Below are 17,069 nucleotides of genomic sequence, written 5' to 3'. Positions count from 1 at the left end.
TATGCCGAGATGGCATAGCAGTTCAGACGTCTTTTGTCCTCGTCTTGTCGTGTCGTGTATATATATATATTTACAACTTTTTTCACATATATTTTATTTTTATTTTCCATCAACTCATCTTCAATACACTCTCCTGCAACCTGCCTCACCAATTGATATGTATAAATACGTATTATTTACCTCAAATCTGCAATCCTCCAAGAAGCTAGCCAGAAGCTAGCCAGGAGCTAGCCAGAAGCTAATCAGAAGCTAGTTAGCTTCTTTACTGGCAACTCGTTAGTATTCAGCTAACCACGGTTTGTGGTCATCAGCTATCCTTTAACTCGAAAATCTATCGCCAGTTTTGTACGGCGCAGCGCGGCTCGGAACGGAACATACCGGACCGATTTTTCTCTCCATGTCCCTGGATTTCAACTGCTCTCTGGACATTCACTCCCGGATCTCACAGCTAGCTGGCTGCTATCCGTGTGTCTATCTGCTTTCGTCGATTCCGGAGCAAACATCAATTACTCCGGAGCTAGCCAGCTCCGTCAATCACTCCTGAGCTCCGTCAATCACTCCTGGGCTGCAGTCACCTATCCGGACCCGTTTTACTGCCTACGCGGAGCCCCACCGGGCCTTCACAACTGGACTGCCGACGTTATCTACCCGAAGGAGATCCGGCTGGCTCCTCCGTCGCGACGTTACCTGAACGCCCATCTGCGGCCTGCTAACCGTTAGCTATCTTACCGGCTGCTCTCAGAATAGACAATCGGACAATTTATTTATTTTTATTATTATTATGTTTCTTCTTGGGCCTCTATAACTATATCTATTGTTTTTTTTTTTGTGTTTTTTTTGTGATTTGGACTAATCCCCTCTACCACACGGAACCCCACTAATCTACTGACGGAACGCAAGAGGTGGCTAACAACAGACCTCCATCCTATGCTAGCTTGCTACCGTTGTCCTGGCTAGCTGTCTAAATCGCCGTGACCCCCAAACCAACCTCTCCACTCCCTGGACCCTTTTGATCACTCGACTAAGGATGCCTCTCCTTAATGTCAATATGTCTTGTCCATTGCTGTTCTGGTTAGTGTTTATTGGCTTATTTCACTGTAGAGCCTCTAGTCCTGCTCACTATACCTTATCCAACTTATTAGTTCCACCACCCACACATGCAATGACATCTCCTGGTTTCAATGATGTTTCTAGAGACAATATCTCTCTCTTCATCACTCAATACCTAGGTTTACCTCCACTGTATTCACATCCTACCATACCTTTGTCTGTACATTATACCTTGATGCTATTTTATCGCCCCCAGAAACCTCCTTTTACTCTCTGTTCCAGACGTTCTAGACGACCAATTCTTATTGCTTTTAGCCGTACCCTTATTCTTCTCCTCCTATGTTCCTCTGGCGATGTAGAGGTGAATCCAGGCCCTGCAGTGCCTAGCTCCACTCCTATTCCCCAGGCGCTCTCTTTTGATGACTTCTGTAACCGTAATAGCCTTGGTTTCATGCATGTTAACATTAGAAGCCTCCTCCCTAAGTTTGTTCTTTTCACTGCTTTAGCATACTCTGCCAACCCGGATGTTCTAGCTGTGTCTGAATCCTGGCTTAGGAAGACCACCAAAAATTCAGAAATTTTAATTCCAAACTACAACATTTTCAGACAAGATAGAACTGCCAAAGGGGGCGGTGTTGCAATCTACTGCAAAGATAGCCTGCAGAGTTCTGTCCTACTATCCAGGTCTGTACCCAAACAATTTGAACTTCTACTTTTAAAAATCCACCTCTCTAAAAACAAGTCTCTCACCGTTGCCGCCTGCTATAGACCACCCTCTGCCCCCAGCTGTGCTCTGGACACCATATGTGAACTGATTGCCCCCATCTATCTTCAGAGCTCGTGCTGCTAGGCGACCTAAACTGGAACATGCTTAACACCCCAGCCATCCTACAATCTAAACTTGATGCCCTCAATCTCACACAAATTATCAATGAACCTACCAGGTACCCCCAAAGCCTTAAACACGGGCACCCTCATAGATATCATCCTAACCAACTTCCCTCTAAATACACCTCTGCTGTCTTCAACCAAGATCTCAGCGATCACTGCCTCATTGCCTGCATCCGTAATGGGTCAGCGGTCAAACGACCTCCACTCATCACTGTAAAACGCTCCTGAAACACTTCAGCGAGCAGGCCTTTCTAATCGACCTGGCCGGGGTGTCCTGGAAGGATATTGATCTCATCCCGTCAGTAGAGGATGCCTGGATATTTTTTTTAAATGCCTTCCTAACAATCTTAAATAAACATGCCCCATTCAAGAAAATTAGAACCAGGAACAGATATAGCCCTTGGTTCTCCCCAGACCTGACTGCCCTTAACCAACACAAAAACATCCTATGGCGTTCTGCATTAGCATCGAACAGCCCCGTGATATGCAGCTGTTCAGGAAGCTAGAAACCGTTATACACAGGCAGTTAGAAAAGCCAAGGCTAGCTTTTCAAGCAGAAATTTGCTTCCTGCAACACTAACTCTAAAAGTTCTGGGACACTGTAAAGTCCATGGAGAATAAGAACACCTCCTCCCAGCTGCCCACTGCACTGAAGATAGGAAACACTGTCACCACTGATAAATCCACCATAATTGAGAATTTCAATAAGCATTTTTCTACGGCTGGCCATGCTTTCCACCTGGCAACTCCTACCCCGGTCAACAGCACTGCACCCCCAACAGCAACTCGCCCAAGCCTTCCCCATTTCTCCTTCTCCCAAATCCATTCAGTTGAAGTTCTGAAAGAGCTGAAAAATCTGGACCCCTACAAATCACCCGGGCTAGACAATCTGGACCCTTTCTTTCTAAAATTATCTGCCGAAATTGTTGCCACCCCTATTACTAGCCTGTTCAACCTCTCTTTCGTGTCATCTGAGATTCCCAAAGATTGGAAAGCAGCTGCGGTCATCCCCCTCTTCAAAGGGGGGGACACTCTTGACCCAAACTGCTACAGACCTATATCTATCCTACCATGCCTTTCTAAGGTCTTCGAAAGCCAAGTCAACAAACAGATTACCGACCATTTCGAATCTCACCATACCTTCTCTGCTATGCAATCTGGTTTCAGAGCTGGTCATGGGTGCACCTCAGCCACGCTCAAGGTCCTAAACGATATCTTAACCGCCATCGATAAGAAACATTACTGTGCAGCCGTATTCATTGATCTGGCCAAGGCTTTCGACTCTGTCAACCACCACATCCTCATCGGCAGACTCGACAGCCTTGGTTTCTCAAATGATTGCCTCGCCTGGTTCACCAACTACTTCTCTGATAGAGTTCAGTGTGTCAAATCGGAGGGTCTGCTGTCCGGACCTCTGGCAGTCTCTATGGGGGTGCCACAGGGTTCAATTCTTGGACCGACTCTCTTCTCTGTATACATCAATGAGGTCGCTCTTGCTGCTGGTGAGTCTCTGATCCACCTCTACGCAGACAACACCATTCTGTATACTTCCGGCCCTTCTTTGGACACTGTGTTAACAACCCTTCAGGCAAGCTTCAATGCCATACAACTCTCCTTCCGTGGCCTCCAATTGCTCTTAAATACAAGTAAAACTAAATGCATGCTCTTCAACCGATCGCTACCTGCACCTACCCGCCTGTCCAACATCACTACTCTGGACGGCTCTGACTTAGAATACGTGGACAACTACAAATACTTAGGTGTCTGGTTAGACTGTAAACTCTCCTTCCAGACCCATATCAAACATCTCCAATCCAAAGTTAAATCTAGAATTGGCTTCCTATTTCGCAACAAAGCATCCTTCACTCATGCTGCCAAACATACCCTTGTAAAATTGACCATCCTACCAATCCTCGACTTCGGCGATGTCATTTACAAAATAGCCTCCAATACCCTACTCAACAAATTGGATGCAGTCTATCACAGTGCAATCCGTTTTGTCACCAAAGCCCCATATACTACCCACCATTGCGACCTGTACGCTCTCGTTGGCTGGCCCTCGCTTCATACTCGTCGCCAAACCCACTGGCTCCATGTCATCTACAAGACCCTGCTAGGTAAAGTCCCCCTTATCTCAGCTCGCTGGTCACCATAGCATCTCCCACCTGTAGCACACGCTCCAGCAGGTATATCTCTCTAGTCACCCCCAAAACCAATTCTTTCTTTGGCCGCCTCTCCTTCCAGTTTTCTGCTGCCAATGACTGGAACGAACTACAAAAATCTCTTAAATTGGAAACACTTATCTCCCTCACTAGCTTTAAGCACCAACTGTCAGAGCATCTTACAGATTACTGCACCTGTACATAGCCCACCTATAATTTAGCCCAAACAACTACCTCTTTCCCAACTGTATTTAATTTATTTATTTATTTTGCTCCCCATTATTTTTATTTCTACTTTGCACATTCTTCCATTGCAAAACTACCATTCCAGTGTTTTACTTGCTATATTGTATTTACTTTGCCACCATGGCCTTTTTGCCTTTACCTCCCTTCTCACCTAATTTGCTCACATTGTATATAGACTTGTTTTTTTTACTGTATTATTGACTGTATGTTTGTTTTACTCCATGTGTAACTCTGTGTCGTTGTATGTGTCGAACTGCTTTGCTTTATCTTGGCCAGGTCGCAATTGTAAATGAGAACTTGTTCTCAACTTGCTTACCTGGTTAAATAAAGGTGAAATAAATAAATAAAATAAAAACTGCAAAAGGGTTTTCTAATGATTCATTTGTCTATTAAAATGATAAACTTGGATTAGCTAACACAACGTGCAATTAGAACACAGGACTGATGGTTGCTGATAATGGGCCTCTGTACACCTATGTAGATATTCCAATCAAAATCAGCCGTTTCCAGCTACAATAGTCATTTACAACATTAAAGTGTCTACACTGTATTTCTGATCAATTTGATGTTATTTTAATGGACAAATAAAAAAAACAAGGACATTTCTATGTGAAAACAAACTTTTGAACGGTTGTGTGTATATATATATTTTTACGTTCTGTATTGACTAAATAGTCAATGAATCAAACCTTCCTGGTCCTACTCTTCCCTACTGTAGGGTATGGATCTTCTGTGCGCCACCATCAATGAGTGTTGGGACCACGACCCAGAGGCCAGGCTCACAGCCCACTGTGTGGTGGAGCGCTTTGGAAGTCTAGAAGAGGAGATGGAGCAGAAGGGGTTAGACACTATCAACAGCCAGAACAACCATCAGGGTCCTCCCTCTGGCATCTTCCCTGACTGTGATGTGGACCCTTTGACCCCTGAAACAGACACAGAGGGACCCTCATCCCTGGGCCACTGACCAAGATAATATAAGGATCACCAGAAAGAGACATTTCTGTATGATAGATTGATGGCACTCTACCCAACAACAAAAGAAAAGGGACACATTTTTGTATGATATATTGTTTTATTTGAAGGAGCTGGTCTCCTGTTTGATTTGTATAATATAGCCTTTATGAAGTGTCTTACGAATGCACTTATGAACTTGTGACACTGAAGAGTTCTTTCTGCCCCATGGAAAGTTTTGTGCACAGGATTCAGGGAAGAGAGCAAACTGGCATACCACAAATTATCATCCCAATTTAACGTGTACATTTGACCAATAACTAAAAAAGCAGATCAGTTTCCAAATCTGAAGTACATAAATCCTGTAGTGAATGCTGACATGTATGCGTCACTAATGGTACCCTGTTCCTTACTACTGTTGACCAGAGCCCTATTGCTCTGCTGTATACAGGGACTAAGGTGCTGTTTGGGAGGCAACAATGGTTGTTATTTGCTACAGTACAGACAGCACTATATTTTGTGACAATCTCCATTGGTGTTCCAGCTATTTAAATTGGTCCTCTTTCCTATTGGAGAGAATTTACCTTACAAGAATGATTCCGTACCACATTTTTTCTTCTTCTCAAATGAACTGTTCCATTGCCTTCTTAGTGTGTAGCCTCAAAAGCCCTATTTATACCTGCCGCTTACATGCGTTCTTCGTCCTGATCTTCTCCAGTCTTGCCAGTTTACACTTACAAGATCTGATCAAAATCAGTAAACAACGAGTCTTTTAATAATCTACACATGTCTAAAAATGTGGGCACAATCAAAATGAGTCAAGATTAGGACAAAGGGCGCATGTTAAAACCAGGTATGAAGTGGCTAAAGAGCAGTGTGGTCCTCGTCCTGCCAGTATGTGTCCCAAATGCCACTATAGGCTCTGGTCAAAAGTAGTGCACTATATAGGGATTAGGGTGCCATTAGTGATGCACCACTAGAGTTATCTCAGAACTGAGGGGTTTGCATTTTTCTTAACCACAAGCTGCTGCGACTGTGAATGGTGAATGTTATATAGACTAGGGACCACAACACACAAACTAGCATGGAGAAATGTCATTTTTAAGATGAAAGAAAGCCAAAGAGCATTTAATGATTCCTTTGAACTAATAGCTTGTGTAAATGTTGTAAATGACTATTGTAGCTGGAAACGGCTGATTTTGAATGTAATATCTACATAGGCGTACAGAGGCCCATTATCAGCAACCATCACTCCTGTGTTCCAATGCACGTTGTGTTAGCTAATCCAAGTTTATCATTTTAAAAGGCTAATTGATCATTAGAAAACCCTTTTGCAATCATGTTAGCACAGCTGAAAACGGTTGTGCTGTTTAAAAAAGCAATAAAACGGACCTTCTTTAGACTAGTTGAGTATCTGGAGCATCAGCATTTGTGGGTTCGATTACAGGCTCAAAATGTCCAGGAACAACATACTTATTCTGAAATTCATCAGTCTATTCTTGTTCTGAGAAATTAAGGCTTTTCTATGCGAGAAATTGCCAAGAAACTGAAGATCTCGTATAACGCTGTGTATTACTCCCTTCACAGAACAGCACAAACTGTCTCAAACCAGCATAGAAAGAGGAGTGGGAGGCCCCGGTGCACAACTGAGCAAGAGAACAAGTACATTAGAGTGTCTAGTTTGAGAAACAGATGCCTCACAAGTCCTCAAATGGCAGCGTCATTAAATAGTACCCGCAAAACACCAGTCTCAACGTCAACAGTGAAGAGGTGACTCCGGGATGCTGGCCTTCTAGGCAGAGTTCCTCTGTCTTAATCTTTTCTTTTTATTGGCCAGTCTGAGATATGTCTTTTTCTTTGCATCTCTGCCTAGAAGGCCAGCATCCCGGAGTCACCTCTTCACTGTTGATGTTGAGACTGGTGTTTTGCGGGTACTATTTAATGAAACTGCCAAATGAGGACTTGTGAGGTGTCTTTTTCTCAAACTAGACACCCCAACGTACTTGTCCTCTTACTCAATTGTGCACCGGGGCCTCCCACTCCTCTTTCTATTCTGACTAGAGACAGTTTGCACTGTTCTGTGAAGGGAGTAATACACAGCATTGTTCGAGATATTCAATTTCTTGGCAATTTCTCTCATGGAATAGCCTTCATTTCTCAGAACTAGACTGACGAGTTTCAGAAAAAAGTGCTTTGTTTCTGGACAATTCGAGCCTGTAATCAAACCCACAAATGCTGATGCTCCAGATATTCAACTAGTCTAAAGAAGGCCGTTTTAATCTTTAATCAGAACAACCGTTTTCAGCTGTGCTAACATGATTGCAAAAGGGTTTTGTAATGATCAATTAGCCTTATAAAATGATAAACTTGTGTTAGCTAACACAACGTGTCATTGGAACACCAGAGTGATGATTGCTGATAATGGGCCTCTGTACCCCAATGTAGATATTCCATTAAAAATCAGCCTTTTCCAGCTACAATAGTCATTTACAACATTAACAATGTCTGCACTGCATGTCTGATCAATTTGATGTTATTTTAATGGACAAAAGAAAATAGCTTTTCTTTCAAAAACAAGGACATTTCTAAGTGACCCCAAACCTTCAATGGTAGTGTATGTATGTATGTATGTATGTATATAATTTAAAGCTATTGCATACAACTGCATTGATTGTCAAGATGTTTTTTATGTGAAGTAGTTGCTGCCTTCATACATTTACTAAGATAAAATTGTATTTGTTTCAGTCAAATCCTATGTCTGACCATTAATAAGGAGGGTATGACCTATTTTAATGTACAACATTGAACTCACAGTGAGAGGGACTGCTGTCCCAGACAAGCCTGGTATGAGATTATCAGATCTACACCAATTCAATCATTCAATGACTCTCTTGCTTCAAAGGTAACATTAAAGTCGTCCATCACACTAACCATGCGGACTCAATAAACAGGAGTTGGTGTAGATTCTATTAAGCCATTAAGATCAAAAGACTTTCCTCTGAGAAGCAAATGTTTGGGAAAGCAGCTCTCTTATTGTGAGGCATGACACGGACGTCCTCTTCAAATCATGAGCTGGGTCGTGTTCAATAGGTACAAAATGGAAGAAAATGGATTGAAATGTGGAAATACTATCTTAGACTTGTCCAATAAGAAGGGCTTGTTTTTGCTTTCCGTTCAAAAACGTTTTGCTACGGTGTGACTTAATGAACACAACCCAGTTTAACCCTCTTCCCTCGGAATGGTCAAGTTTGGGGATGCACAGAGTAAGAACCAGGCCTTAACTATATGGCTTAATGTATCTAACATTAATGATCTTATGCAGAAGATGTTATTTGACTTCTGATAAATGACCACAGATAAACACCAAATGATTGTGAACTGGTTCCACTATCTAACATGTCGCCTATTTGTCTTATAAAATAGTTTGTATCAATCTTTTATTTTCTTACCATTTGTGATTAAAAAAACAACACTAAACTGTCATAAAAACACACATGAAAAAGAACAAAACATTCCACTGTCAAGCGGCTTTATTGGTTTGTTGTTCCGGATCCCTTGTCACAATATTTCAGCAAGGTGCGCAGTATAAGGCCAGGATGCAAACCGATTGTGCTTGGTCAGCTATGCGCCATTTAAAGGCCGATTGAACCAACATATGCAGCATTAACCGTGAATGCGAACCAGGGAACATTGCCTTTAAAAGGTGCATTGCTGACAAAGTGTGATCAGATTGAATCCTGGCCCCAGAGAGCAGCAATAGTAGGCTGTATGGTGTATCAAGAACTAATGACATGAACAGATGTACGAATACATAAAAGTTTCAGTCATCATTTCTTCTGATTGTTTTAGTTTTGTTGATTCAATTGACAAAGCAGCCCTTTTAGTGAGAAATAAAACACTACAGTAATAAAACATAAAATATATTTGATGAGTTAAGTTAACAGGATTTTTTTGCAATCTTTTAATTTATGTACAATAGAAAACCTTACATTTCTGGATAGAAATATCTTTGGTCACTGTAAATTAAGCAAAGATTTCAGGTATGTGCATGTTCTTCCTCTTTGTACTGTTTCAAACAAACATACATTTCTTCATGTTGAGAAAAATTAAATATCATATAAATTTCATTTTTTTCAAATTCGCTCACACTGACCATCAGAAAACTGCCACCAAGTGAGCTGTAAAACACACCCATCTTTTTTTCAGTTTGGGAAAAATCAACACATTTTCTACACACATATTATACAATTGACTCTCGTACAAGGCTAAACATGATCATAAATAAAAGCACTGTCGTCCTTCACTTCGCTCTTGAATGTAACAAACAACTAAAGGACAGAAAACAAAAACAAACAAGACATTCTTATGCAGACAATTGCATGGGTACAAACAACAAAAACGGAATAATCTAACGTCTTTTCCCTAAAAAATATTAAACTATCCCCTTAGGCAACATTCTAGTAGTCATCTCAATTAACAGGTAGACCAACATCCCCACTCTTAACCAATCCACTTCATCAACACATTACTTTTGTTCCTTATCAGGAGAAAATACACGTTCCCATAATTGATGTAGGCCCTGTTTGCAACCATACAGAAAACATTTTTTTCCCCCCAGCATGCTCAACTGGAGGTTGTTTTTTTGGAATTGTTTTTAATATCGGTCTTTGCATGTACATTGAATGATTGATTCATCTTTTGCTACACAAAGATAAATAACACATTTTCTAAACTAATCCAAATCATTTAGTTACGATTTATTGCACCCTTTACTAAAATAGTTGTTCTAGTTTAAATGGCTTAGGTATTCTCCTCACACTGTTCCTAACCCTGGCAGTCATTATGAATGGGTGAATAATGTAATGGTTGAATATCAAATAGGAATTACACCTCTCTTTGCAAGCCAGCGTGAGGTTACTTGCAGGTAGGGTTTCAAAATCCTGGTAAATTTCCAATTTCTTTCAGAAATCCCGGTTGGAAGACTCGTGAAAATCCTTCAACCAGGAGTTTTGGGGGAATTTACCGTCATTTTGCAATCCTACTTGCAGGACTGATTTGGCCTTTAAACCATGAGTTTCAGGCGCTTGCATTAGGGTAAAGCTAGGCCTCAAAATAAGGCCTTATGAGATATGTAATGCATTGTCATAGAGTTGAATTATAATGATAACATGCGCCTATTAACTCACTTGGTGAAGGCCACAGGACTGAAAATGAACGAATTCAACAACCATGTCTCTGTCACTAACAAATCTAGTCATGGGTGGTAACGCCACAATTCACTCGAAAAGACAAGAAACACTGGAAAATAATATTGGAGGCAAGGTTTTTTTCGGGATGTTACTTAACATTTTCAAGCTGATACAACTCAAGTCTGGACACCCTACAGGATCACAGTGTTTGAGTAATGACTACAAAATCACTAAGTAACTGTACATGGATATATTAAGTGCAAGAGGTTTCCTCAAAAGATTTGAAGTAATGACAGCACATTGGGCTTTACAGTGTACATAGGACCATATACAATATAAAACAGCATGTCAGTGGCATTTCTTTAACTGTAGTGCAATAAGGTATTTAGTTCATACTCCTGTGTAGACTGTACTGATGACTGTTTGTTGCTTTTAGGCTATGTTAAACTACACCTATGATAGACATGGCAAGGATTTGTTTGTCCTGTCATCTTGTAATCTCTTGTGATTGTTTTGATACCATTTTCAATGTACTGTATGTAAAAATCCAGCCTCTGGCACATAAAATAAACCAAAAATGTAAGATTGCCAAATTGTTTCATACCAAATATATGCCCAAATGAATGAGTCATTATTCTGTATAGTGCTTAGAGAAGAGGGACAATTGAAAGCTGCTAATTGTGCTGTATTTATAAAAGCCATACCATGCACCATAAAACTTAGAAGAATCAAGTTAAAAAGCTAAATGAACTGATGTTACTTCACTTTACTAATCAAGATATGTTGTATTGTCCAGTGCATTTAAGGAATAGAGGAACATTAACATTTGGTAATAGTATACCATATCAACTGAAATAAGACAAAACAAACGTGAAAAATAACAGCCACTCGAGTCATTACAGTAGGCTTATACCAGAGGCAATGAAATGCTACAGGTATAATACCATCATATAGTACTTGTTTGTTATCCCTTTAACTTTAAATTGAATATACAACTGTACGTAATATTGTATAACGGCATGTAAGTACTATATAATTGCATTACTAAATCTATTCCATTATAGTTACTATGGAATAATGCCCTGACCAACTTTGAACCTAAGAGAGTATCTGAAACTGAGAAGTCCCTATTCACTTCAGCAGGTCTACATTATGGCTGTTCACAATTATTTTTTCCACATGGAAAGACACACAATATTTACAGTAGAGATCAAGGGGAATTCAACATAATCTCTAGCTCGTCACAGGGGATTTAAAGGCATTAAACGTCATAATAAATTGAACAAAAACATATCTTTACTTTAAATATTCATATTCACTGAGACAATCAATCTTGTTCCCTCCATCACCAGTAAGATGTTCTTTTTTAGATAATATATTAGTCCTTACTAAAATACATAATTATGAAAATCATCATAAAAGTTAACTACAATCTACATCAAGCATTGTCACTACTAGACTTCCTGTCACTTTACTGTACTGTGAAATAGTCTTAGAGGCATCTTCATTTCAGTCACATCGCATCTACAAAATCATCAACATCTAATACCCCCGCCCCCCCCAAAAAGTATATTTTAAGTCCTAACTGAGGCAAAACCGTTTAGAGCACCTTGATGTTATCCTCACAAATAATCCTGATAGGTATCAGTCTAGTGTTTTCTTAAATTAACTTAGTGATCACTGTTTTACAGCCTGTGTTCGTAATGGCTGCTCAGTGAAACGACCTGTCCTGATCTGTCATAGACGCTTGATAAAAAACTTGAATGGGCAAGCCTTCCTTCATGAACTGGCCTCTGTAAAATGGTATATAATCAGCTTGATCCCCTCTGTCAAAGACGCTTTCATCTTTTTTTATATTTTCAGTGGTATTGTTAAACAGACCCCCATAAAGAAAATGAGAATTAAAAACAGGTTCAGCCCCTGGTTCGACCATGATCTTGCAGAGTTACTCCACCTCAAGAATTGCATTTGGAGAAAGGCTCAACACACGCATACTCAGGCTGACCGGCTCTGGTTCAGGCAAATGAGAAAGAAGTGCACTCAAGCTATCTGGAAGGCCAAAGTTAGTTACTTCAAGGAGCAGTTCTCTCTCTATGGGTCTAACGCCAAGAAGTTCTGGAAAATTGTTAAAGACCTGGAGAATAAACCCTCCTCCTCACAGCTGCCCATGTCCCTTAAATTTGATGATGTGGTTGTTACTGACAAGAAGCACATGGCTGAGCTCTTTAACCACCACTTTAAGTCAGGATTCCTATTAGCCTCAGCCATGCCTCCTTGCCGGTCCAACATTTCCTCATCTCCCACCCCTTCTAATGCGACTATCCCAGATGCTTCTCCCTCTTTTCCCCCCGCCCCGCAACAAAGTTTCTCCCTGCAGGCAGTCACTGAGTCCGAGGTGCTAAAGGAGCTCCTGAAACTTGACCCCCAAAAAACATCTGGGTCAGATGGTTTAGACCCTTTCTTCTTTAAGGTTTCTGCCCATGTCATCGCCAAGCCTGTTTCTCCTTTCTGGGGAGGTTCCCATTGCTTGGAAGGCAGCCAAGGTTCGTCCTTTACTTAAAGGGGGAGATCAAGCTGATCCTAACTGTTATAGGCCTATTTCTATTTTGCTTTGTTTATAGAAAATGTTGGAAAAACGTGTCAATAACCAATGGACTAGCTTTCTTGATGTCTATAGTATTCTCTCAGGTATGCAATCTGGTTTCGGCTCAGGTTATTGATGTGTCACTGCACCCTTAAAAGGTCTTTAATGATGTCACTATTGCGCTTGACTCTAAGCAATGTTGTGCTGCTATTTTTATTGACTTGGACAAAGCTTTTGATACGGTAGACCATTCCATTCTTGTGGGCCGGATAAGGAGTATCGGTGTCTCTGGCCTGGTTTGTTAACTACCTCAGAGTGAGATGTATAAAGTCAGAAAATCTGCTGTCTCAGCCACTGCCTGTCACCAAGGGAGTAGCCCAAGGCTCAATCCTAAGCCCCACGCTCTTCTCAATTTACATCAACAACATAGCTCAGGCAGTAGGAAGTTCTCTCATCCATTTATACGCAGATGATACAACCTTATACTAAGCTGGCCCCTTCCTAGATTTTGTGTTAAATGCTCTACAACAAAGCTTTCTTAGTGTCCAACAAGCTTTCTCTACCGTTAACCTTGTTCTGAACACCTTCAAAACAAAGGTCGTGTGGTTTGGTAAGAAGTATGCCCCTCTCCACACAGGTGTGATTCCTACCCCTGAGGGTTTAGAGCTTGAGGTAGTCACCTCATAAAAATACTTGGGAGTATGGCTAGACAATACACTGTCCTTCTCTCAGCACATTTCAAAGCTGCAGGCTAAAGTTAAATCTAGACTTGGTTTCCTCTCCTCTTTCACCCCAGCTGCCAAACTAACCCTGATTCAGATGATCATCCTACCCATGCTAGATTACGGAGACATAATTTATAGATCGGCAGCTAAGGGTGCTCTCGAGTGGCTAGATGTTCTTTACCATTCGGCCATCAGATTTGCCAACAATGCTCCTTATAAGACACATCGCTGCACTCTATACTCCTCTGTAAACTGGTCATCTCTGTATACCCATCGCAAGACCCACTGGTTGATGCTTATTTATAAAACCATTTTAGGCCTCACTCCCCCTATCTGAGATATCTACTGCAGCCCTCATCCTCCATATACAACATCCGTTCTGCCAGTCACATTCTGTTAAAGGTCCCAAAAGCACACACATCCCTGGGTCGCTCGTCTTTTCAGTTTGCTGCAGCTAGCTACTGGAACGAGCTGCAACAAACACTCAAACTCTAAATCTCTAAATTTAAAAACTCAATCATGAACACTCTTATTGACAGTTGTGGCTGCTTTGCGTGATTTATTGTGGTCTCTACGTTCTTGCCCTTTGTGCTGTTGTCTGTGCCCAATAATGTTTGTACCATGTTGTGTTGCTACCGTGTTGTTGTCATGTGTCGCTACCATGCTGTTTTGTCATGTGTTGCTGCCTTGCTATGTTGTTGTCTAAGGTCTCTCTTTATGTAGTGTTGTCTCTTGTCGTGATGTGTGTTTTGTCCTATATATATATATTTTTTTTATGAATCCCAGCCGCCGTCCCCGCAGGAGGCCTTTTGCCTTTTGGTAGGCCGCCATTATAAATAAGAATATGTTCTTAACTGACTTGCCTAGTTAAATAAAATAAAACTTAAAAATCCCACTAGATACGGAGCTTTCACCAGGAAAGAACTACACGTTAACAACAATCTGCTGTAAAAATTAATTGAAATACTGCATTGTTACATTGAATAGTGTTGAATCACTGGACATGTCATAAAATGTTAACTGAAAAAGGGCTTGATTAAAATGTAGGTGATTCATATACTGTAAGGTCTGAGAACGTTGCAAACCTTGCACGACAACACTAGGAAACTGAACATTCTCATTTTACAGTTCCGGTGAGGGGAATAAAGTATTCAATTTAGAATACCGTAATTGCTGGACTATTAAGCGTACCTGAATATAAACCGCACCCACTGAATTATTAAAAAATATGTATTTTGTACATAAATAAGCCGCACATGTCTATAAGCCGCAGGTGCCTACCGGTACATTGAAACAAATTAACTTTACACAGCCTTTAAACGAAACACGGCTTGTAACAAAAATAAATAGGCTTTAACGAAACACGGCTTGTAACAAAAATTAAAACAGTAGCCTACCAAGAAAGTCATTGGTCACTATCTTCCTCCTCCTGTGCACTGAAACCACTGAAGTCATCTCCTTCGGTGTCAGAGTTGAATAGCCTCAGAATTGCTTCATCCGATGTTGGATCGTTTTCATTGTCGCTCTCGTCACTTTCATCCGGAGGCAAATACCCCGCTGAGCTCATGCTGCCCCTTCAACACGCAGCAGTCCAGCCTTTCGAAACCCGTTGATGATAGTGGATTTTTTGACAATGCTCCACGCTGTCAGGACCCACTGGCAGACTTCACCATAAGTTGCTCTTCGCATGTTTTAGTGAAGGATTTCTCCCCACTTGTCATCCAAGCCTCCCACTGAACACGGAGCGCCACCTTAAATGCACGATTTACACTGATGTCGAGTGGCTGCAAATACTTTGGGCCATCTGCTTTTCTTCCCTCTGAAAGGTTTGTTGTCTTTTTGCACTGAGTCAGTTCCTCACGCTGCTGTTTACAAAGTCTTATAATCGACTCATTAAGGCCAAGCTCCCATGCAGCAGCTCTATTTCCTTTTCCAACAGCCAGATCGATCGCCTTCAACTTGAAAGCTGCATCATATGCATTTCTCCGTGTCTTTGCCATGATGAGGGTGACAAAATTACTACCGTAATCAGAATGATGGGAAGTTTGAGCGCGCTCGATTTACGTCACATTATGTGACGGTGCTCAGTTTTTTGGCGGTGGCATGAATCTTGCGAAAGCCGCGTCATTGTATAAATCGCGAGGTTCAAAGTGTGGGAATAAAGTAGCGGCTTATAGTCCGGAAATTACGGTAGGTGGTAATTCATAAAGAAGCACTGGCACCTCACCATGATCAGCTAGCTACTCTTGAGGTATGGCTTCTTCTGATTTTGCTTACAGCTTCCTGGCATCTCCTTCATTAATTCGATAAAGAAAAAGTGCAATCAATGGCTTATTTTTCCCCTTTTCTGATAGTAGCCTTACTTGGCACACACCTTTCCAGTATTCTGATGGTACTGTCTGGAGTACAGCGGCCCTAAAAGGGCAAAGTAGTGTGTCAGGAGGACATCGAGAACCTAAACTCTTGAGTTCTCCCTGTGTGCATCCCAAATGGCACCCTATTCCCTTTATAGTGCACTATTGGCACCCTATTCCCTTTAAATAGGATGCCATTTGGGACTGTCTTAATGTGCCACAAACCGTGCCATGACTGGGATTGGAGACTGTTCAGAGAGAGGAGAGAAAAAACGTATAGAGAACATTAAGACTTTCCAACTGTAATTTCAATGCCTTTCCTATCCTCAGACTTTCAAAGGACAAAGGTTAGTATTGTTTTCATTGATTATATCTAGCAATTTCATGAACAGTCATTGACAATGGGCCACTGTCTTGTCTGTTTCAAAACTAACATTAAAATAAGTTCTAGGTTGTAGAAATGTGTTTAAACTAGACAGATAAGGTATTGTGGTTCAAATCCTTCTTTCAGGCATTTATAATACATAGACATTTTTAACTGCATTTTGTTTTAAGAATCAACATAACATTTGTTCAAAAGTATCACACATTTCCCTGACTTTGATGGGGCTAATGTGATTGTTTCCTAAACAACAGTCCTGACTTTTCCTTGATGATTTTCCAAGGATCAAATCCTATTCCCTATAGAGCACTACTTTTGGCCTGGGTTGATACACAGCCCCAGGCAGAGAACCTTTCAGTCAGTCAGCCACCCACCTACCCAGCCAGTCAGTCAGTCATCCACCCACCCAACCAGTCAATAGGTCCATGACAAGTAGTGCACCATGTAGTGAATAGGGTGTCATCTGGGCCTCAGCCTCAGGCAAAGAACCTTTCAATCAGTCAGCCAGCCAGCCAGCCACCCACCCGCCCGCCCG

At 41.3% G+C, this 17,069-nt stretch overlaps 1 protein-coding gene across 2 annotated transcripts in view; it reads left to right on the top strand.

The window, feature by feature from the left end:
• LOC115129607 (TGF-beta receptor type-2-like) overlaps positions 1-6,907 on the top strand; it is a 31,157-nt gene extending 24,250 nt beyond the window's left edge. The window contains exon 10 of one of the 2 annotated variants that reach the window (XM_029660159.2): positions 5,068-6,907. In XM_029660159.2, the coding sequence (XP_029516019.1) occupies positions 5,068-5,313 (246 nt within the window). In that variant the 3' untranslated portion in view covers positions 5,314-6,907. Of the gene's footprint in view, positions 1-900; positions 1,812-5,067 lie in introns of those variants that run through there. The other variant, XM_065018437.1, reaches the window with a different exon arrangement.
• The last annotated feature ends 10,162 nt before the right edge of the window (positions 6,908-17,069 follow it).

This window comes from Oncorhynchus nerka, linkage group LG1, assembly GCF_034236695.1.
Source record: "Oncorhynchus nerka isolate Pitt River linkage group LG1, Oner_Uvic_2.0, whole genome shotgun sequence".
Lineage (NCBI taxonomy): Eukaryota > Metazoa > Chordata > Actinopteri > Salmoniformes > Salmonidae > Oncorhynchus > Oncorhynchus nerka.
This window is presented reverse-complemented; position numbering and strand designations above follow the sequence as displayed.